The sequence below is a fragment of the Leuresthes tenuis genome, unplaced genomic scaffold (assembly GCF_036924035.1).
Source record: "Leuresthes tenuis unplaced genomic scaffold, fLeuTen1.0.hap1 SCAF_13, whole genome shotgun sequence".
Taxonomy (NCBI): domain Eukaryota; kingdom Metazoa; phylum Chordata; class Actinopteri; order Atheriniformes; family Atherinopsidae; genus Leuresthes; species Leuresthes tenuis.
In genome coordinates, this window is record NW_027325367.1 from 30,925,998 (window position 1) to 30,949,994 (window position 23,997).

The 23,997-nt window shown below is 41.4% G+C and overlaps 2 protein-coding genes across 2 annotated transcripts in view; one reads left to right on the plus strand and one right to left on the minus strand.

Moving 5' to 3' along the window:
• Positions 1-10,602, minus strand: part of mdn1 (midasin AAA ATPase 1) — a 73,305-nt gene extending 62,703 nt beyond the window's left edge. The window contains exons 1-15 of the mRNA XM_072362738.1: positions 10,326-10,602; positions 9,849-10,075; positions 9,514-9,738; positions 7,999-8,106; positions 7,513-7,705; positions 7,226-7,435; positions 6,897-7,028; positions 6,670-6,773; positions 6,286-6,400; positions 5,853-6,037; positions 3,772-3,853; positions 3,383-3,478; positions 3,175-3,287; positions 2,222-2,370; positions 2,046-2,106 (exon numbers count right to left, since the gene is read on the minus strand). Coding sequence (XP_072218839.1) covers positions 2,046-2,106; positions 2,222-2,370; positions 3,175-3,287; positions 3,383-3,478; positions 3,772-3,853; positions 5,853-6,037; positions 6,286-6,400; positions 6,670-6,773; positions 6,897-7,028; positions 7,226-7,435; positions 7,513-7,705; positions 7,999-8,106; positions 9,514-9,738; positions 9,849-10,075; positions 10,326-10,421 — 2,096 coding nt within the window. The 5' untranslated portion in view covers positions 10,422-10,602. The remainder of the gene's footprint in view (positions 1-2,045; positions 2,107-2,221; positions 2,371-3,174; positions 3,288-3,382; positions 3,479-3,771; positions 3,854-5,852; positions 6,038-6,285; positions 6,401-6,669; positions 6,774-6,896; positions 7,029-7,225; positions 7,436-7,512; positions 7,706-7,998; positions 8,107-9,513; positions 9,739-9,848; positions 10,076-10,325) is intronic.
• A 71-nt stretch (positions 10,603-10,673) lies between these two features.
• casp8ap2 (caspase 8 associated protein 2) lies at positions 10,674-23,997 on the plus strand. The gene is made up of 10 exons (XM_072362752.1): positions 10,674-10,974; positions 13,816-13,863; positions 14,479-14,553; positions 14,679-14,779; positions 15,006-15,080; positions 15,325-15,440; positions 16,165-19,031; positions 19,609-22,270; positions 22,710-22,809; positions 22,890-23,997. Exons 1-10 carry the CDS (start codon positions 10,971-10,973, stop codon positions 22,950-22,952), a joined length of 6,111 nt encoding a protein of 2,036 aa, XP_072218853.1. The 5' UTR covers positions 10,674-10,970; the 3' UTR covers positions 22,953-23,997.

Consider the following 23,997-nt stretch of genomic DNA (forward strand, 5'->3'; position numbering starts at 1 on the left):
AATCAAATAATATGGGACAATGCTAAGGCACTGTACTCTTTTCTTTAATTAAATGTAATGAAAGTTTTTCCACACACAATGCAACATTTTACATTCTTACCAAAGAATATAAATAACCCAGTAACAAGTTGTTCTTGTGAATCGTCCACCTGGTCCTTATTCTGAGTTTCTGTCTGAATTCTCAGAGTTTTTATCCCAGTTAGTGCTGAGTACAGATAAAGTCATTGTAGTGGGTGACTTTAATATTCATGTAGATGTTGAAAATGACAGCCTAAATATTAACTTTAATTCTATTTTAGACTCTATTGGATTTTCTCAAAGTGTTCACAGACCTACTCACTGCTTTAATCATACCCTTGACCTTCTGCTGACTTATGGCATTGAGAGTGAACAGTTAACAGTGTTCCCTCATAACCCTGTCTTGTCTGACCATTTTTTGATAACTTTTGAATTTACATTACTTGACTATATGGCTTCTTAGAAGAATTTTACATATAGAAGATGTCTTTCAGAGAATGCTGTGACCAGATTTAAAGAGTTGATTTCATCATCCTTTTCTTCACTGCCATGTGCAGATATGACAGAGGACAGCTACCTAAATTTTACTCCAGTAGAACTTGACTCTCTTGTTGACAGCACTATAGCTTCAATGCGTACAACACTGGACAATGTTGCCCCTCTGAAAAGGAAGGTAATCAGTCAGAAGAGGTTGGCTCCTTGGTATAATTCACAGCTGCGTGCGTTAAAGCAGACTGCAAGAAAGCTGGAGAGACAGTGGGGTTCCTCTAATTTAGAAGAGTCTCAATTAGTCTGGAAAGATTAATAATGTATAAGAAAGCTCTTCATAAAGCTAGAACTGCTTATTATTCATCATTGATAGAAGAGAATAAGAATAATCCCAGGTTTCTTTTCAGCACTGTTGCCAGGCTGACAAAGAGTCCGAGCTCTGTTGAGCCATGTATTCCTTTAACTCTCAGCAGTGATGATTTCATGAGATTCTTCATCAACAAAATTGTTTCTATCAGAGAGAAGATTAATGGAATCCTTCCCACTATTATCACTGATGTATCATCAAGTAGAGCAGCTTTAGAAGTATCTTTAGAACCTGATGTCTATTTAGATGGCTTCTGCCCAGTTGATCTCTCTGAGCTAACAACAGCAATAGTCTCTTCTAAACCATCAACTTGTATTTTAGACCCAATCCCAACCAGACAGTTTAAGGAGGTTTTCCCCTTAATCAACACTTCCATATTGGATTTGATCAATCGGTCTTTGTTGACAGGATATGTACCTCAGACTTTTAAGGTTGCTGTAATTAAACCTTTACTTAAAAAACCTACTCTTGATTCAGAAGTGTTGGCTAATTATCGACCTATATCCAATCTCCCCTTTTTGTCTAAAGTTCTTGAAAAAATAGTTGCAGTTCAACTTTGTGATCATTTACATAGATATAATCAGTTTGAAGAGTTTCAGTCAGGATTCAGAGTGCATCATAGCACAGAAACAGCACTGGTGAAAGTCACCAATGATCTCCTCTTAGCCTCTGATAGCGGACTTGTTTCTGTGCTTGTCCTGTTGGATCTCAGTGCTGCATTTCATACGATCGATCAAAGCATTCTGTTACAGACACTTGAACATGGGGTAACCACTTACAGTAAGAAAAGTTACGTCGTCAATGTTACTGTTATAAGTGTCTTGGGAGCCCTCAGTGACAGAAATAAACCGACTGACTTGTAAGATCTCTCATAGGGTGCAGAAACCCTGCTTGAATGTACAACGTGGGGCTTTAGTTACATTTCTTTTACACTGTATTTGATGTTATGTTGAGTTCAGCCTTTGTAACAGGACAATAAAGCTAAAAGAGTTAGTCGTCTCCACTGTTACCAGGTTAACTTAGCAGCCTTACCAGACTCCACTGGGCATCACTACTTCTCAGTGTTGAAAATAAATAAATAAATAAATAAATAGAGAACATGTTTCAAAGTCGACTTGTACAATATGCTGTCATCTTAGTGTTATTTAGGCACAATCAATGAGTTACTCACCCTCCAAGGAGGTCAGCAGTGTCACTTTGCTGGTTCATGTTCACCACCCGCAACCTGTGTCCTATTCAACACACCAGAGGAACATTTCAGTCTCTGGTGTTGTGTTCTCCGGTGGAGCCAGGGACCAAAATATAATTCATCCACAGTACAGAGTCTGTGCAGAAAGCTGATCTCACCTGTAACTCTTGTCAGGTGTTGCACAGTGGAGGTCTTTCCTGTGCCTGTCTCTCCCACCAGGAGAACAGGCTCTCCCTTGGCCACGCATACTGCCAGCTGTTCCAGCAGAACAGCAGAGGGTCGTGTGGCAGAAAATGTCTGGTTATCCCTTTTATTGGCAACAAAAAACACATTGATGATCATTCGTTTACCGCTTTCTGTCACATCTTCACCACCAATTGGTACTTTCATTCCATCTTCTCATTCAAAGTGTTTTATTACTGCTATTAATGTCTTTTTATTGCAGTTATTCACCTATTGAATGAACTATTTAGATATTTAGCTGTTAAAGAATGAACAAAAGACTTAAAATACCCGTTTCGTTTTGCATCGCACTCCATTACACCATCAGAGGTCATAATAAAAATATGTGTGAGCATTAAAAGTATGACTGTGTACAGCCGGTATAACAGTAATCAGGAACAAAGTAAATCCAACAAGCCATATCTATATTACTAAAACAAAAATCAGCACAAGTGAGACAGGAAAAAATGATTAAATTGAAAAAGTGTACATTTCCTGACTTTATGAATTATGCCTTTTCTTTTTTTCAGACTATGAAACAGAGAATAAGTCAGGGAATTCGAAAAGCTTTAAACACATAAAAGCTGACGTATTAGAGTCTAAATGTTCCATCCTAACGTTTGGGTTTTGCTATGATGGAGAACAACTGCACACACTGACCATTTCCATGCCAAAGCTTGTGACCCAGTCATATTGGCTTTGGGAGATAATCAATGTGAATATTTGGACACATCCTGACAACTGAGCCATTAGATGACTTTGTTTATCATAGAATAGTTTAAATCAATTTGATGTTTATTCAATTTACCAGCTGGCAACTGTTCAGTAAACTGATGCATGTGGTGTAAACAAGGTGAAATGGAGTGGGTGGGCAGGATGTCCCACTTACACACTCAACTGCACCGTCTCAGTTTGCTTTCGACACAGAGTCACTCTGCCCACCGAAGCCTGAAGCTCAGTCAGCAAGATGCCAGGCTGATACATTTGACAGAAGTGCTGAGCCTGCAACACAAGCCAGAAATCACAGTAACTGCAAGGTCAATGAATTTCTTAATGGAGTTCAGCTTAAATAAAACACTTTCAAATCAATCAAATACCTTTTCTTTAGAAATGTTGAGTTTGCTTCCAATGATCTCAGCCATTCGTAGGCGACTGGCAGAACAAGACAGCATGGCTGTGAAGCAGTCCAGAGCCTTACAGAAGAGAAAGCCCACAATAGATGCATGAATGTTGCATTTACCCAGACTTAGAGCAGATTTAGGAGCAGCATCTGGCTCCACAGGACTGAGCATATTCACAGCATTCCTTTTCTTCTATTATATAACCTCTGTCTTCAGTTGAAGATGTTATAACTGAGTTTTAAGCAAATACACAAACAAATCTTATGTTTTGCTTCTGAATGGCAGCATTCTCTCAGTTATATAGAAGTATATATATATATAAATGAATCATTATTTAAAACTTGTCAGGAATGAAATGCACTAACCTCTTGGAAGACGTGTTGTGCTGTGGCTGATGAAGTGCTGTCAAAGTTGACACTGATGCGCTCACACCATTTCAGAAGGTCCCTGCGCAGTTTAAATGACAATTTGAAAAAATAAGAAGCCATGACTGCGACTACGTTCTTTTTATGCATTAAGACGATGACAACGTTAGCATTTAATCTAATGTAAAAGGAAGACACCCTAGTAAACAAGCCATTATTCAGATAGTACATGTTGCAGAAGCTCTTTGCGATAGGACAGTCAGGGAATAAACGCAATCAAATGTGTAGGAGCTGCATAAAGGGAACATTCAATAATTCTGTACGTGCAAGTTGGCATAAATAATAGATTTGTTACATGCTTAGAGTGAAAGTGAAACAGTACTATGTAACAGAATTATCTAGACTCAAAAGTAAATGTCCAGCAGCAGCAACCCTAAATAACCTGAACCAACACATATGAGCAGTGTCGCCAACCTGATACTGTAACTGAACATTGGTCCATGAAAGGCATATGTACCATTGAGTGCCAAGCATGGAAACGACGGACACAATCATCTAAAGGTGAAGCCTAACCAAGACACCTTTTCTGGGCCACACTGAGCACATGGAAGCACAGCAGAGGGGTGTCTCCAACTGTGCAAGAGTTTAAAGCTGTTACCTAATGAGTGTGTGCTGTGGTTCCATAGATAATCTGTGATTCCAGAACACGCTCCAAAGGACAGTCCAGTCAATATTCTATTGAACACCCCAGCAGTGGAAAGCTAATTAAATTCAGGGAGGCTGAACTTCAGGCTGTCTGGTAGTTTTAACTAGTTAGGTGGGGAGAATTCCCTTTTTGTGTTAGTGTAAAACTTGTGTAGAACCCGTTTCTCCCGCTCTACTCTCTTAAACTTCCTCCACACACCCAGAACCAAACTCAGGACCATGGGAGATGGCGCATTCTGTGCTGCTGCCCCACGCCTGTGGAATGCCCTCCCTGGCACCCTGAGGGCACCACAACCCACTGACTCTGTTAAAAGGGGCCTAAAGACATTTCTTTTTAGCAAAACATATGGTCCCCCCCTCTTATGTCTGCCAAATTCTTTTTACTTTTATACTGAACTGTTTCTATTTCTTCTTTTTAAACTGTAGCCCTTTGAGCTCTTGCGATGTAAAGGGCACTACAAATAAAATGTATTATTATTATTATTACATTACAAGCTCAAACTTCCTGCTCCTTATGACCCAAGGAAAAGATTCAACTAACAAATAAAAAACAGTCAAAGAAAGGACACCAGCATTCTACTTTTGTTTTTTTACTGTATTGCTCAGTGTCTAAAAAGAGTTACTCAAGCAAAAACTGTTGTGAATTTGATACTGAAAAGCAAACTTTGGAGAGATAAAATTGTAAACAAATCGAGTTATTTAATCAATGTTATTCTCAGGTGCTTCTGATGTGCTGTTGGTATACCGGCAAAGGGACAGAGGATCACCATGTCTGTTCTGCTAGTGTCTACTTTCCATCCCTCCATCCATTTTTTACACCCGCTTAATCCGTCAGTCGGGTCGCGGGGGGGCTGGAGCCTATCCTAGCGGTTGTGTAGAACTAAAACAAAGAGCAACAGAATGCGATGTGTTCAGCCTAAGCCTCTTATCTTGAAATAATGGTGACTTGAACTCAGAATGCTCAATTTGTGATTTGCATGTAAAAATGTCCAGCGAAGTCCGATTGCTTGCTGGAAAAGCTGAGGGGACCTAATGAACCCGCCCTGAAAACCCAACATGGCTGCTTGGCGCAGAAAAACGAAGGAAAACTGCAGTAATAAAATGTTATTTCGCTCGTCTTTCAGTTAGTTTCTCATCATCAGTCACATACATACATACAAATATCAAACCTCTAACAGTAAACACACCGGTGCAGTGTAATGTGGTGTTATCAGCTCATTTAGTGACCTCATTCCACGCAAAACGTTCTGAGTTCAGAAGCAAATGAACAGTAGTATAATAATAAGCTCAGGATGGAAGGTCACTTTACTGTATTGAAAAAAAATGCCAACAGTAGACAAAGGAAAACAGAAAGGAGGCAGAGCGCTGGGCCTTACCGAAGCGAAAGAGCTCTCCCCTCCAGTGGTGTGATTTTATCCTCATCCTTATGTTGCTGGTTGTCATCTGGGGCTTGGGGGCTGCCTGTGTCAGGGTTGGAGTGTTTCACCCCAATGAGCTGGCAGTAGATATCCAGGAGACGGTCCGACACCACAGTCAGTGTGGGGTACCTGCTGATGAGCACCTGCACACAAAGGCACAGGATTGGCTGGGAACAAATGAGGGGAGCTCGCTCTGTAATTATGAAGCTGCTGTGAAAAGAGGTTACGGCAGAGATGTAACAAGAAAAAAGGTCACTTTGGGGGCCATGTTATAGAAATGATTCTAAAGAACCAAAAATATAAATGAATCTATAAAATAATGCAATTCAGTGGAAGCTCTTAACTTTGAGAAAATGATTCATTCATACAAAACTGGATTCTCCTCACTCACCTTCTTTAGCTCGTCTCGCGTCATGTTTCCCATCTGCAGCCTGGTCCAGTACTTATCCAACAGCGCTGCGTGAGAGTTCTGGGGTTTGTGCCAACAACCTCCACTGTAGTACATCCTGGAATCAAGATTCACTGAGACTTACAGAAAACTATGCAGCTTTGTGTGACGGGTGGCTCCATTTGAAATGGAAACGTTTGAGCTAAGCTACAGAAAAATGAAAAGTATCTGCCATTAAGGAGCCGCAGTGATGACCGGCTTTCAAAGTTGTTTGTAATATGAGGAGACGCATCTTTAATACTTCACTTTGATAATAACGGCAGTACAAATCAAATCTAAATTCATAAGAAGGACAGCTGTACATTCATGATGTAATTACATTCTTACCTTCTAGTTGCAAAGAACTGAAATCCAGAAGCAACATCAATGCAATCTTCCCGTCCTGGGATCATCAACTTTTTATTTTCCATCAAAGGCAGGAGCACAGATATCTGATGAAAAAAACATTTAGGTCTCGTTGTTGTTTGTGAATATTACGCGTCCAAATGAAGAGGTATTTTTGAGGCTTAGGAAAAGAAAATAATAGGACCAATAAGTTGCAAGTTTGAACTCACCACATCCAAAGGTGCATGATCAATGTCCTCCAAAAGGATCCACTGGCCTTTAGAAACTGCCTGTGTAAGTGTTCCTGGCTGCCACACAAACTTTCCTGGTATATCAGTACAACGGTACATCCCAAGCAGCATCTACAACAGGAAAAAATAGTCTGGTAAAATTTTTCCCCTTTCAGTCTAACCCTCTATGATGTTAACGGGGTACTTCAAGGACTGGGAGAAATCACAAAAGACAACACAGAGATGACGAATGGTTCAAAGTGAAGGCAAAACATTCTGATGAACTACCTCTACGTGAAATGGGTGAGATCAGCTTTTATGTCTCTCACCTTGCTGTCAGTCTGATCCCCGAGCTGGACCTTCAGAATCTTTGTGCCTTCTGTATGTCCAGTGATGGCAGCCATAAACTCCACCAAGGCAGTTTTACCACATCCAATTGGGCCCTCCAGAAGCATGGGTTTCTGGGAAGCCACAGCCAAAGCCAGTCTTCTCAGATTACGGCAGGTTGAGTCCACCAGCACCAGATCCACTGGGTTCGCCTTCAAGCAAAGACGAGCATTAGGATATTAGAACAAAACAAAAGCACAAACGATTTTATGGGAAAAAGATTACAAACCTGCTCAGTCTGTCTGGGAACTATTCTGGGCAGCACCACACCACAGACCGCGACAACGTTCGGGGACAAGTCCTCTGATACCACCTGGCCCCTGGTAAACTTTTTACCAATCTCCTGCCGCCACATCACAGATCCTTGATTTGCTAACACTAAGGCTCTCTCCACCTCCATCTTCTGACTTTGTTCTAAAGCACTAAACAAAGGTCAAAGCAAAGGGCATTACAAACAGAAGAAGAAGAAAGTCTTACTTCACAGTATATTTCACAGCAAACATGTTGAAGAATTCAACAAATTAGCAAAGATATATGGAATGCAGGCACTAATAACACCTGTGCTTTCTTAAATACAAGCCGTGAGGCCTGAGGTCAAAAGGCAGATTAACTACAGCTGCATGAAGGAAGGCAACTTTAAACATAATGCTGTCTAACACACGACATGTGTTGAAAATACCAAATAGAGCAGATGGAAATGTATGTATATGCATACGTAATTTTCATGTGAAGGATCTCATCGTTGGTCAGCACTTTCCTCAGGAAGATAGTTTTCTGATTATCAGTCATGTGAGAGACAAGTGCTAAACACTGGGCAGTGTATCTGTTGAGACACAGTGGGAACATTCATTACGCCTGTTCTGCAGAGAACATAACATGACAAAACACATGACACTACTACAACAACTGCAAATATAACAGCGTACAGGAAGCATTTTAGTTTTCTGTTCACCGCTACTGTACATCCATGCACATCCATTCAGATAAGATACGGACAAGCATGTCAGCTTCCAACCCAAGCTGTGGTCTGGATGCAAGTATCAAATAACTGGATTATTAGAGCCACAATTTGCTTAACTGAGCAGATTTCTGTGACTCAAGTACTTTTTTTCAATGTTTTGTAACTGCTGTGCCGCATCAAGCTATTTTGGGTGTGCTTTTATAACTCAATTCAGCCTTTCAGCTAACTATGCAATCTAGTTCACCATCCAACAATGATGTGTCCTATAAACACTATCAATTTCTAACATGTACAATGCTAAACTTGGCTTGTGCACTCGTATTATCACAAATTGTATTACTCCGCTTTTTAATATTAACATTGGTTATTATATTAAATCAACCAGTTACATATAACTGACTGGTCTCCAGGCTGGTTGTGTCAGTCGCATAAAAAAAAAAGATTTATACAAAGAGCGTATTTCATGTGAAACTTAAGGTAACTGGTCTATTTTAGCAGTCAGAAATAAGACATTTTATCTTATAGCAGAAGGAAAAGCACATGTGGAATTTGTTCCATTAATGAGGACTCACTTTGCTTTAGCCTAAGAGTAAACCAGCATGGATGGTGTGGACTTATTATGACACCTCTGCATTTCCTGCTATGACATGTCAAAACATCTGCAATGAAAAATATCTATTTCTTATACCTGAAACAGCTCGCACCGACACTGATAATTCTAATGCTGACATCTAGCTTTTGACGAGCAGTGTCAGTCAGATGCAGATGAAATCAAATAGTTTATAACCCTTTCAGAGTGTAGGATTAACAATAACGAGTGGAAATTCTGGCTCATTTGGTCATCTATGTGCTCTAATTCCTTTTGCTATTCTCTTGTTACGTTTTGAAAGGCTCTGATTGATGAATAAAACAAATAGTAATTATTAGTCACCGGCAGTTATTATATTCTAATCATATTATATTATAGTTATAGTTATTATTAGATTATAGTTATTATGCTAGTTATTATAATAACCAAATTAAAGGAGTTTTTACTATTCCAAGATACAGTAATGGTTTGTGAAATATAGGAGTTAAGGGCTTGATTGAAAATAAAAATGATGTAGACCTAACTGCCTTGCTATAACTATTACTGACATACTAACATTCCCACATCAGCAACAAGCAAAGTCTTTTTCGTTTCCACCAATCAAACCAGATGCTGTTAAACATTTATTATCATGTATGACAGGAAACCACTCTAGTTGAAAGAATACAGCAGGTACATACCCTCGAACCATGACATCACTGGTGAGTAGCTGTGATACACAGGGACTCCAGTCCCAGAGCATTCGAAACTTAGCACAATCACTCTGGAGAAAATGTAGAGTTGCACCCATCAGGTCACGCAGTTTCATCCTCCTGGGGCCATACTGGACAGCTGATGACTCTTCAATGGTGAAAAAGAGCCTTTGAAACACTGGGGGGGCATTGTTGAAGTACCTTTCAGCAAATCTTAAGGAGGGGAGCAGTAAATCATTTTATTATGGGCATTCAAGTTAAATCAACTAGATTTTTTCACAGACCAGTGAAAATGCACAGAAGACAAAACAAAGTCCACGTACGAATGTGCATCAGGGCTGATGTCCAGGAGTTTGCTAAGAGCCACGCACAGGCGCTCGTGGAGGTCATGGTTGATCCTGCCACCAGCTCTGACTCTCTCTGCATTCCGCTCCAGCAGGTCCAAAATAAGTGGTCGCAGATGTCGAGCAATCAGCAAAGTGTAATCCTTCTCCAAGAGAAGTTGAGCCAAACACTCCAGAATGCACTTTCTGTCGTGCTGGCTCCATATCTGAGAGGTCGTTATATGGTAAAGAAAACAAATCTATTAAATCACATCTAATAATTATTATTCATTTCACAACATATTTACCAACTGTGGGATAACTAAAATGATTGCCATAACATATACACACAGTTTTACGGTGATTACGAGCATCTAAGGCGAAGGTGTATGTGTACACTGGACTCCGAGACACTGTATGAAAATAGCTATAGACACATTATTCTGTTACGTACCATCTACCCTTTATATATCTTACCTGCTTCGATAGATATCGACTTATTTCGTTGTGACTTTTATCAACTTGTCTGGATATGGTACCCAAAGATGACAGGCTCAGTTCTAAATTTTCCATATCATGTGTCACTTACAGAGTAGCAAGCAACAACGAAAACAAACCCGTGCACTCTGTCAACACAAATTAATTACTGCTAATAAAGAAAACTGTTAAGTTCATCACGAGCTCATATATCCGAAACCGTATCACAACACACGTGTTCCCGTCAAAGCTGTTAAAACCCTGTCCACATGCAGGAGAAGCACAACTCTTTCCGGGTTGAGTTGACTCCCCTTCCTGTCGCGATGTTATGACGCACAGGACAGCGACACCGGTGAGTTCTCCCGCGAGACGGGCGATTTCTGCTTGAACGATCTACCTTCAGCGTCAGTGTTAACCAATTTCCGTTCATAGTTGGCTGTGATAAAATGATAACTGCTGAAGAAAGTTGCTTATCGTAAAGTTTTAACTTTTCTTTCAAGAGCCTGTTTGGTTTGAAACCTGTGAACTGCAAGAATACCTCCGAGCAGTGACAGACCGCGGGAAAATGTCGTTACTTCCTGTGGAAGGAAGTCTTGGCGCGACTCTACTGTTATAAACATTAGGAGGGCGCATAACAATACCTAAATGAGTAAGTAAGTTCATAGTTGGCTTGCTTTGATGCTTTTTGTGAATGCACAACATGTGGGCTTTTTTTTGTTTAGGTCCGAATCCTTAACTTGCAGTTTTAGCCTTTTCCTGCTGAGTGAGTTGACGCACAGCCGGCAGACTTTGGTAGCCCAAAGCTTGTCCATAAACGGTCGCAAAAATGTTTTTTAAAAAGAGAAGCATTATTATTATTAGAAGAAGTGACTTTTAACATGTTTTACCGTTAAGTAAGTATGAATACTCTCTGAGATCAGTAAACCGGTGTGTGTTATCTGAACAGAGTAGATTTATTGTTCTTTAGGTTCATATAAATTGTTGGGTAGGTTTGTTTTCCCCTCGATTCTTTCTTGTGTAACACTCGATTCAAATGCTAATTTCCAGTAGTTGGGTTTTAGGACTCTAAGTTTGTGACTGGTCTCGGAATTAAGCTGTATCTAATAAAACCAGGAAAGAAGTTGAGCTACAAACAAACAAAATATGTAATTTTTACGTATCTTGTTCACCTTAAGGCGTTTGAATCTAATTAGCCCTGTTCTGTTTTTGACTCTGTTCATGGGTCTTTGTTTGGACTGTAGTAATTCAGTAAATAACACGTTTATTACACAGGCAACATTCATTTAAAAAATCCAGTAGAGGCTTAAATCAGTCCTGCTGGCTGATATCCAACATATCACGTAATCACAGATAAGAGGTGGCAGCCAGAGTCACTAAGGCTGCTAGAATATCCTCCAACATTATTTTGCTCAACATTTGTGGGCATAAACAGCTGTAGTAGTTTGGTGTCAATCAGCATTAAGGCGTAATACCACTACATATATGTTTGATTGGCAAACAGATGGAATATTTACAGTGTTATGAAATGCTTATAACCAACACAATACTGGTATTTAAGTTTCAAAATGTCACAGTTACCATCACTATTGATACAGCAAAACTCCCCGTGTCATCCTCATACCAAACCTGCAGTAAGCAAGCAAGTATGTTATCTTAAAGGGAGCAATGTTTGCTCTGTTATGTTGAGGCAGGTTAAAGCAGTGTAACCTAAAGTATCCTAAATGTTAGGCAAAGCCAATATTCCAAAGTTAAGTTTGCTTTCTGTGCCTCCAGGATGAGCTCATCCTGATGACATCAGGGCAGTCTTACAATTCTGATTTTTGGAAATGTTGGAAAGTTTTCTAAAATGCAGCAAAAACCTAAATCTGTCATTTGTGAAATTCTTGAAACCATTATTTAACAGAGACATGTATGGAAAAGAAGGACATGCTTTTCAGAGTTGTCGCCGACCAGCTCTTTAGTTTTTAGGAAATGTAAGCAAATGTAGGATTTGATGCCGGTAACGCACTCAGGAAAGTTTGGAGTGGGGCATATGTACTGTTGTGTTGCATCACAGGATTGGATGGAAGATTGCAGCTGCTCAGTTGTCCATGGTTGTCTGATTCTCCTCCTCTGAAGCTTCACTGCTGGATGTCCAACAGTTGCAACTGCAGAAATGACCACAAAACTCCTAAGAAAATATGTCACTTTGATCTTAGCGTACGTCTCTTCACAATTTCAGCAAACACTTCTGCAGTAATGCTTCTCTCCCACATATGTAAGGCTCCCCTGCCACAGATGCCTTTCGCTGATAGCAGGACGAACAGTATTTATTCTCTTTAGCACACGGAGCCCAAAGCTGCTGAAGTGTGTACGTTCCCAGAGAAATGGCCAAACAAATGGTAGAGAGCTTCTTTCTCGTGTAATATTGGTCTCAGATTACCTTTCTGAGGGATATTTGTTTTTCAAGGTAACCCAGTGCCCATGTGGCTAAGTTGATAATCCTGCCATCATGACAGTTTCTCCCACAATGCTGCCTGAAAGCATGGGCTTACTCCCCCCTTTTTTGATAATTCCCTAACAGAGTTGGGCACAAAGTTGTGAGCCACAGCCCTCCTTACTTGGAAAGACTATCGCTGATTCCACCTATGAACACTGGAGTTTTTCAAGTGGCTGAAGGCTTTTCCTACAGTTGCTGTGTGACATGTACTTCACTGCAGGAGACTTGCTGCTTGAAACAGGCACTCGCAGGTTGAACTGCAATGCTGTTGTATTTCAAACATGATAACGCAGAAGTGGCATTGTGGGAATTGCCGTATATTCATTCTAACGTACTGAGAATAATGGATGAAGCTCCTTGTTTTGCAGATATCAGTACTGCATGTCTCTGAATGTTCTGCAGTGGTTATGGGAAGGCCGCAGCTCTTAGCAGCCCATTCACTTGCATTTAATGTTCTGGAAGGTTTGCTGCTCTCTTGACACACTGTCCTGCCTTTTTAATCTTGCAGAGATTTCATTCGGGGAGCATAGAATCTCTCTAAAATATTTCAGTTTTGCAGCGGATTCGTGAACTTGGACTCTGTACCTGATCCTGACACTGTTACCTCTCACCAGTTAAACAACTGATTGTCGAGTCTGGCTGAGGAAACAAACGTTTCTAAAGGAACTCGCTGTGAAGCTTTCTTTGCCTTTTTTCAGTGTGTTGCTGCTGTCAAATTGTAGATTTTTTTTTTTAAATTGTGTAAATACAATGCAGTTGGTCACTGAAGACCATGGAAACCATTTCCTTTAAAAACAAATGAATCACGTTTTTGTTCAGTTTCTGGGGCTCCCCAACCTTCTCTGGAAATGGGGTTTCATTCTGAACACTGGTTTTAACATCTAATAAAGGTCTTTCATTTGTGACTCGTATGTTTGATGGAAAATGGATGAAGTGCACTTTTAGGATGGGTAATAAACACTAGAGTCAGTTTTGATTGGATTTTTGATTTATTTCTTTTTGATTCCGTAGGAAATTGGAGAGAAATTGGAAAGATGGAGAGCAGTGATACTTCGAGTTGTAAGTATGCATCTCTTGGTTTAACATGAGTTGTTAATTTAAATGTACCCACTGTTGTTTTCAGTAAGGCTTTTATACCATTTAATAGCTATTTCTGCCATTCTATCCAGCAGTAATGTCATTCCAGTCTTCAGTCAGAAAGTATATGTATATTATATTCTGTCTCTAGAATAACTCTTTACTACATCATGCCCTATAATGATTTATTTTAGTGACTCTGTAATTGTGAATTGTTGGGGATAAATGAATCCATTGTAACATTTGAAAACAAACCAACGTAGTGTCTGTTGTATAAGATAATGAACGTGTGATTTCCATCTTTGATCTGTTAGTTTCCTTTCCAAGGCTACTTTTTTGAATTGGCATTTGAATGGAGGGGATTGAATACGACTGTACTGAGTTAGGTTGAATTGATTTATAATTAGACTGCAGCTAATCAGATTAACTTGGATTCTGATTAAACTGAATTAGAACTGTGTCTAATTGGACTGATTGAACTTGTTTGCTTCATCTTTAAAGGATGCAAACATGACTTTTGTTGTGAATTGAAACTTTTGTTTGAGGAATGGTTTGTGATATTCCCACACAACTCCTGATGTATGTATAAATCCACAGTGTTTGTCCCTAATGCCGAGGAAGATTCTGTGGATATTTATGACGGCCTGGATGTTGGAGTTGGCAGCAATGCAGGTACTAGCTTTTATCTGCACCATGCTGCTACCACAGGTAGTACACAAATGCTTTTTTAACATGCTGCAGTGAAAATAGTCAATCAGCACTGAAGCTAAGCTAAGCTTTTTTCTTATTGGTCACAGAGGATGCTTCCCCTGTTAGTTCTCAGTTGAAAGAATCTATGGATCTTTATGAAGCTCTTGTAACAGAGGAACAGCAGAGCAGAGAGTTATCCTACATAGAGGTGAGATTATTTTTTATTTTGTGTCTGGATCTGCAGCTTTGTGCTCAGCTCCTATAATAGGAGGGTTGGGCTTAGGTTTCTGACATAGACCCTGTTTTACACATGTATACGGTTACTATGCTGTCATTCAGTGTGGGATGCTTATTCAGCATCTAATGTTGTATTTCTGTGTGAAAGTAGTTTAAAACAGTGTTTCAAGTTTATGTACCTATTTGTGTGCCTGCAGCTACAGTCCAGGTTTCAAGCAGCTCAAAACCAAATTAAAGAGTTGCACAGAAGACTGGAACAGATGGAAATGCAGGTTTGTTTTCCGTAGTTGGATAAGGGTATTTCATTGTTTAATTGTCAACATGTATTTTGTGCTTTCCGTAGTTTTCTATGCAGTAATTCTCCTTAGTTAACAGATTTGCTCTCAGATCCTTGCTTCCCTTTGTCTGTCCATAGAAATACTTCGACAGGACACCACACATTTCCACGCACACATATAGAGTTACAAACGTCAGCAACATTAAAGTGTTTTCTCATCTTTGTCTTTTCTTTTACAGAATACAGGGCTGAGTTCTGAGAACCATTGTCTCAAGAAGAACATCTCTGCACTTTTACGAACAGCTCGGCAAGAGCTGAAGCGAAAAGATGCTGAGATTCAAAGGTTGAATCAATGGTGCGTTTTATTCCGAACAACATGTCGACCTCTCAAACTGTATGTATGTAAATGGATAGATGATTTCTCATGGGGTAATAACTATGTAAGCTAGGGTCCGTGTTCACATGGTGCTCCTCTCTCTTATAAGAAACCTCTGAGTATGACTGCTTTGTTCGGGAGACAATTAGAGCCACAGTTTCTGGCTGATCTTCTCTCACTTTCGGGACAGACTGTGGGGCAGTTTCATTTTAGCACATTCGCACTATTCATTTATTTACCATCAACATTATAGTTTCTAGCCAGTCTGCTCCCACAAATAGGCATTTGATTCTAGGTTCTGATCAGGTCTTTCTGCCATTCATAGCCTACAAGTCATAATAGACAGACACAGCCAGAAGAGGTTTAGCCTTTGATCTCCTGGTTACTGGGGTGACAACTTCTGCTCGTGTTGCCTGAATGAAACAACCAAAGAGTTCAAAGACTATGACAACACCGGTTCCTTTTTTAAATATTCAGAGACCTCAACCAGAAAGACTTAGAGTGGTTGACAAGATAAGTGGAGTTCCCTGGAAAGGACGCTGGGTGTAGCGCTTTTCCTCCCTCTGACTGCTGTGAAAAAAGCATTCTGTGGGCACAAGCCCTTATTGAGAAATGTTCTTTCTCACTATTCTTATCTGTATACACACATATACTTTGTCTGTGTTGAGTAATTTATCTGTTGTTCAAACGTTGATTTCCACAGTGCTGACAGAAGTCTCCATCATCAGTCTCACACCAATCGCTTCAGGGATCCAGATTCCTCCTGTCAGACCTCTACAATTAGTTGCCCGAGTATGGCGCCTCCTCTACCGAGATCTAGCACTCCTCACCCTGTACCGACTTCACCTTTACCCTCCAGGGAGAATCATCCTCATCGAGATCTGCCTCAGCCTACAAGGAAAGAAGGTTGCAGTTTGGCCAGATCTTCAAAAGAATCTCTTCATAGTCATTCAAAAAGAGAAAGTGAAGCAGTTGACAAACAGACTGAGTCAGACAAACACAAGTCCAGAGACAGAGAAGAAAAATCTAAAAGCCAGAGGTCGTCTGAATCAACAAGTAGACGACCTCGAGATTGTTCAGATCCCAGCAAGGACTCCCGTGTATCTGGGAAAAATAGATCTCACAGAGAAGACAAGGAGTTTGGACGAATATATGACTCTGGGTCATGTAAAAGCAGGAGCTACCGAAGTGTTGAGGAGCATCAGAGACCAGAAGGAGCTAAAACCTCTTCACCAGAGATTTTACACAGTGTCGCTTCCTCCGACAAGAAAAAAGACTGTAGCCGAGAGTGGAGACAAGATAAAGTCAAAATGGCTTCTTCAGACTATGATGGTGGTGTTGCTCACAGCTCAAAAGAGGGCCGTGGCCGAGATTATAGAAAAATAAAAAACAGTCACTCATATGACAGCCGTTCCAACTCAAAGGACCGGAAAAAATCTTCTTCAAGTCAACATGCTGTGCGCCACAGTGCTCTAACGAAAGAGAAGGATCAAATGAAAAGTGATAGACAAAAGGATAACCAAAGGATGGTGGACAAAAGACATGAGGGGGGAATCGGTAAGAAGCACAGGAGCAGCACTCAGCCAGGGAATCACAGAGAATCTGAGAAACAGAGGCTCAAAGACTCAGAGAAACGTGATGTGGATCTATGGAATGAAGAAAAGACACCTAAAGCTGGGAAAAGGTCGTCTGAGGAGCAGAGTTTAGATGACAAAGTCCATTGTGACGAGAACAGTCCAAACAGGAAATTGTGCTTTATGGAAACATTGAATCTAACCATTTCACCCATTAAAAAGCTTGTGCTGCCGTTGGATGGCAGCCTCAACGAACTCACGCCAGGGATTGATGTCGAAAACAGACCAGATGAGAAGAGTTCACAGCCTGATATGGAAGACCTGTTTGTAATTGATGAAGTAAACAACAGTGAGTTGGAAGCACAGATGGGAGATGCAGCAGAGCAGTCTACAGATGACGTGAAAGCCTCAAGTTCTGAGGGGATCCACATGGGGTTTCATGATGGGAAAGATGCCCAGGAAAAGGTCAAAAGCCAAACCGGTGAACCTTCAGTCCAAACTACATCAAATCATAGCCACCACACGGATGCTGCTGGGATTCAGATGACTATGCACCTCACACCCAGATATCCAGAGGCTGCTTCTTTGAAGGTGATAGATTATACAAAACGGCATGAGGACAACACCTCGCTGGTCTCAAACAGCCAAGTAAGTGCCTGCGGAACATCAGAGGTCACAGCTAGTACTGGTCCCAGCAACATTTCTGAACAGCACACGAGCACGGAGCTGCAGAAAACCCAGCCTGGAAATGAAACTGATCTTTCTGCCTCCATTCCAGAGAATGCTGTGCCTGATTCAAATGAAACGAGCGTGGAGCTGCAGAAAATCCAGCCTGGAAATGAAACTGATCTTTCTGCCTCCATTCCAGAGAATGCTGTGCCTGATTCAAATGAAACGAGCATGGAGCTGCAGAAAATCCAGCCTGGAAATGAAACTGATCTTTCTGCCTCCATTCCAGAGAATGCTGTGCCTGCTTCAAATGAAACGAGCGCGGAGCTGCAGAAAATCCAGCCTGGAAATGAAACTGATCTTTCTGCCTCCATTCCAGAGAATGCTGTGCCTGCTTCAAATGAAACGAGCGCGGAGCTGCAGAAAATCCAGCCTGGAAATGAAACTGATCTTTCTGCCTCCATTCCAGAGAATGCTGTGCCTGATTCAAATGAAACGAGCATGGAGCTGCAGAAAATCCAGCCTGGAAATGAAACTGATCTTTCTGCCTCCATTCCAGAGAATGCTGTGCCTGCTTCAAATGAAACGAGCGCGGAGCTGCAGAAAATCCAGCCTGGAAATGAAACTGATCTTTCTGCCTCCATTCCAGAGAATGCTGTGCCTGATTCAAATGAAACCGCTTTACCTCAGAGAATCTCTCGACACTCAATCAGTGAAATTGCAGTTTCTTCAAGCCTAAAAGAAACAGTTGTTTCTGAAGACATAACTGAAAAGGCCAGTCCCAGAACTCAGCAAACTCTTCCCATCTGTCAGCAAGAACCGTCTGCTCCTTCCTCAACCAGTTTCACACCAGTTTCAATCTTTCAACCAGAAAAAGATTGCTGTGATGAGCCAGAAACTCCTAAAGACATAGATACTGTATCGAGTACAATTATCCTGGATTCACTTCCACAGGAAGGGCTGAGTTTAACAGAGGCTATATATGTTTTAACACAGACTAACGTAGATACCGATGACAGCAGCACCATCACAGCACAGCCCAGTTCCTCCACGGGTTGTATTGGAGTTTCTAAAGTTAGCAGTACAACAGAGGAGAAAACGTACAGCATTCTCACAGTTCCATCGAAGAAGAGCTTCAGTCCTGGAAAAAGTCAAGAGCCTTCCAATTCTGTGCCATTACTTCACGATGAGGACTCCATGATGCGCACGCTGAGCAGTCTCAGGAGAATCCCTGACGCCATCAGCCCTCTGAGGAGCCCAGTACGGATAACCAAGCGAGGTCTTCTCCTGCATAGCAAACCTGGACATGTCAAGAGTCTGCAAAAGGGTAAAGTTGGCCTGATTATGAACGATATGTTGATCGACTGGCTGTGGTTGCTTGCATTTCTTTTTTTAAACTAGTCACTCCAGGCAGAATGGAGTTCATTATCTGTCAGGGTTTAAAAAGTCCTCCATAATAGCAATAATCAGACGAGTACAGCTGTTCCTCTCTCTCACCCACAGGTGTTTACAGGGCGAGGAAATACACAGCCACTGAGTGTTTTTTATTGGTCAGACAGATCAGGTTTTTGTGGAGCAGTTTTAATGCTGAATATCCGTTGAAAAGGGAAATTCTGTGATAAGATATTTTTTAAAAATCTAATATTCAATAAGCCTTAAAATATGAAAAGATCTCTAAAGATATTTCACACCTTTGAAAGAAATAGGAGGAAAAGTGACTGTGCAGTCAAACAGAAGGCAAACAGAGGCCCAACCTTTAGGAACCGCCAGCATCTTAACAAGTTTATGTGTAACTGCTTGCCAGAATTTTCCAGTTTGGTTCAGTTAACCATCACACGCTACACTGAATATGGCAAGCATTGCATACTAAGACTCTTATTATTCTCCCCTTCTTTCCTGTGCAGATTTTTCCAATACTGCTGCTGATGCAAGCTCAAAGAAGTTGGATGTAAACAAAGAGAACAAATATCCCGGTTCTCCAGTGAACCGTGATGCACAACACCCAATGGATAAAGGATTAGACATCCCTTCAAGCCTCTCTGACACAGAATTAGAGGAAGGGGAAATTTTAAGCGAAAGTGATGAGGCACCTTCAAGTTCCCCTGCAACTGCAACCAAAAGGGCAAAGCTAGCACAGCCAGTCCTAAATAATCCAAGCCCTTCATCTGTCTCAAGGAGAAAAGCTGAAGAAAGACGTGCTGCTTCAATAGAAACTTCTGAAACAGCTGGTGTGTCAACGCAGAGCCCCAGGAGTCGTTTTAAAACGGTTTGTCCCTCAGCGAGCAAAGCTTCTTTTTCCTCCATAGAGGAAGTTATGGATACATTCAAGTTGGTTCGTGCTGAGATCCGGAAAAAATACATGAAGCTTCATAAAACATTCCCTAAGAAGAGTTTCTACGGTGTGATGGACAATTTCCAGAAGTCTTTTTTAGAGTTTGTGGATGGTGCTCACTTTGGCCAAGTGTGCAGTCAGGCAGATGAGCTTAAATCCAAGCTCAAGAAGCTGATCTCATCTGTTTTTAACAAAGTATTGAACAACGGCATTGTGAAACGCATTTTTGAACAGCAAGCAGTTGATCTGAAGCAAAAGTTGTGGGACTTTGTTGATGTCCAAGTTGACTACTTATTCAAGGACATACACACAACTATGAAGAGCCTTTGCAAACCAACAAGAGCTCAGGCCGAAGACAAAATGTCCTGCGGAGATGAAAAGGAATCTCAACAGCCTTCTGCAAAGAAGGCACGGTGTAAATACAAGGAACCGCCTACCTCACCATGCGGCTTGAATCAGACCAAGTCATGTGCCGTGGTTCCTTACAGAACAGGCCTGGGAAGCAGAGGCAAAGACATTAGAATCACACATGCCAAAAAAGACAGAATGACTCATTTCCATCCACCAAACCATCAAAATACACAAACTGTGGTCGAGTTCCTTCCTCATAAAAACCTTCCCCCAACTCCAGAAAAGAGAAAAATATCCTCTTTGGTGGTCTCTCAGAATGGCTCCGTGCTGGATAAAACAGACTTTGAGCTACTCACAGAACAGCAAGCCTCCAGTTTAACGTTCAACCTGGTGAGAGACTCCCAAATGGGAGAAATATTCAAATGTCTGCTTCAAGGATCTGATTTGTTAGAAAACACTGGGATTACTGCAGACAGCACTGCGTGGTCTTTCGGTACTCCAAGGAAGGATGGTGAAAGGTTTATCAGCATCACCACACCATCGAAATTTGACTCTCCATCCAAACTGCTCTCCCCAACCAAGTTTGATACTCCCTCTAAACTTGTTACTACATGGTCGAGCATTTCACCTCGCAAGACGTTGTCCCCACGATCAAAAGATCAGGTCCCACTGACCCCAGCATTGTTTGATGAAAGCTGCCTCTTAGAAGTTCCATCAGAGAACTTGGCATCGCGGAAGTCCTATTCCATTCTTGCAGAAGATTTGGCAGTGTCCCTTACTATTCCGTCACCCCTGAAGTCCGACAGCCACCTCAGCTTCCTCCAACCGCCGTGCATGAGCATGCAGCTCATGTCCACTCCCGACAGTGTCATCAGCGCACACATAAGTGAGGACGCTCTGTTGGATGGGGAAGATGCCACAGAGCAGGACATTCACTTAGCCCTTGACACTGATAACTCCAGCTGTGGCTCCATCAGCAGTGTGGCCTCAGAAACTCCCCCCACCTCTTTTGTGTACAAGCCTGATGTGCCTATGCAAGCACTGGTGATGGAGAGGTCCAATGATCACTTCATCCTAAAGATTCGACAGGCAAACACAGATGCAGATGTCACGTTGATGGCGAATGAGAGCTTAAGTTGCACATTAACAGAAGAAGATCAACAGCACAAGGACAGTGATGTGGCTGCTCAGGAAAGCCGAGCAGGCCAGTCTAAAAGAGATGGCAGTCCTTGTGCTGCCCTACCCTCAGAGAACAGTCTCTCTCTGCACGGGACCTCAACGCCTATAAATGATCCATTCAACAGAAAATATGTTTCTACTCGACAGAATGCCTCAAAAGATTGTTGGTTTTCCAATAAATCCTCAAAAGACGTACACAAAGCTGCTTCTTCCAACGACAGATTAAACAACTGTCCTCCAAATTCCCCTCATTACACTGCTGATGACAGAGCAAGTCCAGATAGAACCAAAGAAAGTCCTTCAAAAGCTCTTCCATTTGAGTCAAAGAAAAGAATCAGACCCTCCAAAACTGCTGTGTCAGCTATCTGTCCGCTTCTCCCCACTGAAAACACAGGGATAAATGTTTCAGAGTCGGACAGAGATGGAGTTGATATGTCTGAATCAGAAAGGAGCCTAACCATTGCAGAGGACACAAGCAGCTCTCCAGACAAAGTGCAGAGGGACTGTGACAAAGGCAGGAAACGGAAGAAGCACCAAGACAGACTGAAAGTTAAAAGATCCAGAGAGGAGGAAGAGGGGATCCCAGAGTCTCCTTCCAAGATGGATGATGAGTCAAAATCTTCAGCTGCAGCGCTGTCACTCAGCAGTCTGTCTGCCAAGAACGTTGTCCGGAAGAAGGGCGAGGTGGTGATGGCATGGACCAGGTCAGTGGCTAATTGTTCCTGCATCCTGTGAGTGGGAGAACTTTCTTGTTGATATGCTTCATTCTGTGATTTAGCTTGATTTGGCAGAAGTGGCCCACTTTCAACATTGTCTCGAAGTCTGTCACCAAAGCAACATTTTTCTTGGTGCTTCTCCACAAGAATGTCTGTGTGTCAGACATTCCTGGCATAGCGTAGCATGAAGGTAGCCGGCTTAAAGATGCAACTGCTCAGCAGTGTAAGCTCACGGATTAACTTGCTGCCTATTTATGTGTTCATGTAATGTGATATCATCATGACTGAGACATTGGACGCAGTTATTAATGAACAAGCCTGTGTTCATCTGCGTAGTCCCTCTGTGGGAGGCTTCAGGCTGTTGCATGGGCCACTCGATGCAGCCACAGTAGAACGGTTTTGACCTATTTTTTCCTTCCTCCTCCAGAGATGAAGATCGAGCTATTCTGATTGAGCTGAAGACCAAAGGAGCTTCACGGGAGACTTTCTCTGCACTGTCAGAGAAACTTAACAAGCCATCAGGCCAGGTAAACTTCTCTCAGCCTTTTGTTCGTGCTTTTGTTATTTTGTACTAAAGAAGTAATTGCTGATCTCACCCCCCCTGCAGATTGCACACAGATTTTATCAACTCATGAAGCTTTTTAAGAGACAGGAGAAGATGGACACCTGACCTCAGACTGTGTGTTTGATCCTTTTCACGGTTGTACTTTGATGCCAATACCCAATATGATATGATATGATATGGTACAGAAAGTCAGGTGGCTGAGTTCTGGACAGTGACACCTGTTAATGAGTCCTCAGAGTTCTGGGTGGGCCAAGTGGAAATGTGCTCAGTGTTTGGGAAGGCATTTTGCTCATAAAAACTGGTTTTGTTTGATGCACCTTTAGTTTTTTAGCAGTCCACACTGGAATCACTACTACAGCACTCATATATGCTGATGTCCACTTGTCACAAAGAAAGTATAACTGTGAACTTAGTGCAGAATTTCCTTTTTCAGTTTTTATTTGATTAAAATGTCATCAAGACTTTAACTCAATATAAGACAAACTTAAAATGTTCGATTTTTTTATTATTTTTTTTTCTTTCTTTTCTCTCTTAACATTTGGGAAAGCTACCGTCTGACTCATAGAACTATTCCAGCACAGTTTTTCTTACTCTTTCCCTTGGCCCTACACCTATCTTCAGCAGAGATAAGATGCCCCTTTTCTTAATGGGATCAACGAGTAGTGATCGTCGAACCCTTCAGTTGTGACATGGCGGGTCATTTGGGTGGATAGATGACCTGCTTAACCCCCAAAACACTGGGAGTACATTACCTCTGCTAACTGGAGGGGTAGACCTGCGTGGAGAAATTAGATTTGGCCTAAGTGACTTTCCTTTTTTATTAATTTATTCTTTTATTTCCCAGAATTGGTGGATTTGTGCCAGAAACAACTGTAGGAATCACCTGTGTAGAACTTTACGCCTCATGCTGTCAGACCTTTGGCCTTCGTTATCATTAAGTGTGATGTGTTATATCTATATTTTTTTAAGGAAGTTTTTGATATGTTTCATGATGATTCAATGTTTACATGTTCGATAAATGTACAGGACTACATTTATTTGTGTTAAAACAAACCTTTTAGGTACTTTTCTCATTGCTCATAATCAGCACAGAATGCAATACTCTTTGTTCTGGTGAAAATAAAATGTTATTTATTTATGCTGGTGTCAA

Bases quoted from the DNA above. Each gene is read 5' to 3' on its own strand.
- casp8ap2 (XM_072362752.1), top strand. The intron at 13,864-14,478 runs GTAAGTATGCAT...ATAAATCCACAG, and splicing joins GAGCAGTGATACTTCGAGTT to TGTTTGTCCCTAATGCCGAG. The intron at 14,780-15,005 runs GTGAGATTATTT...GTGTGCCTGCAG, and splicing joins GAGAGTTATCCTACATAGAG to CTACAGTCCAGGTTTCAAGC.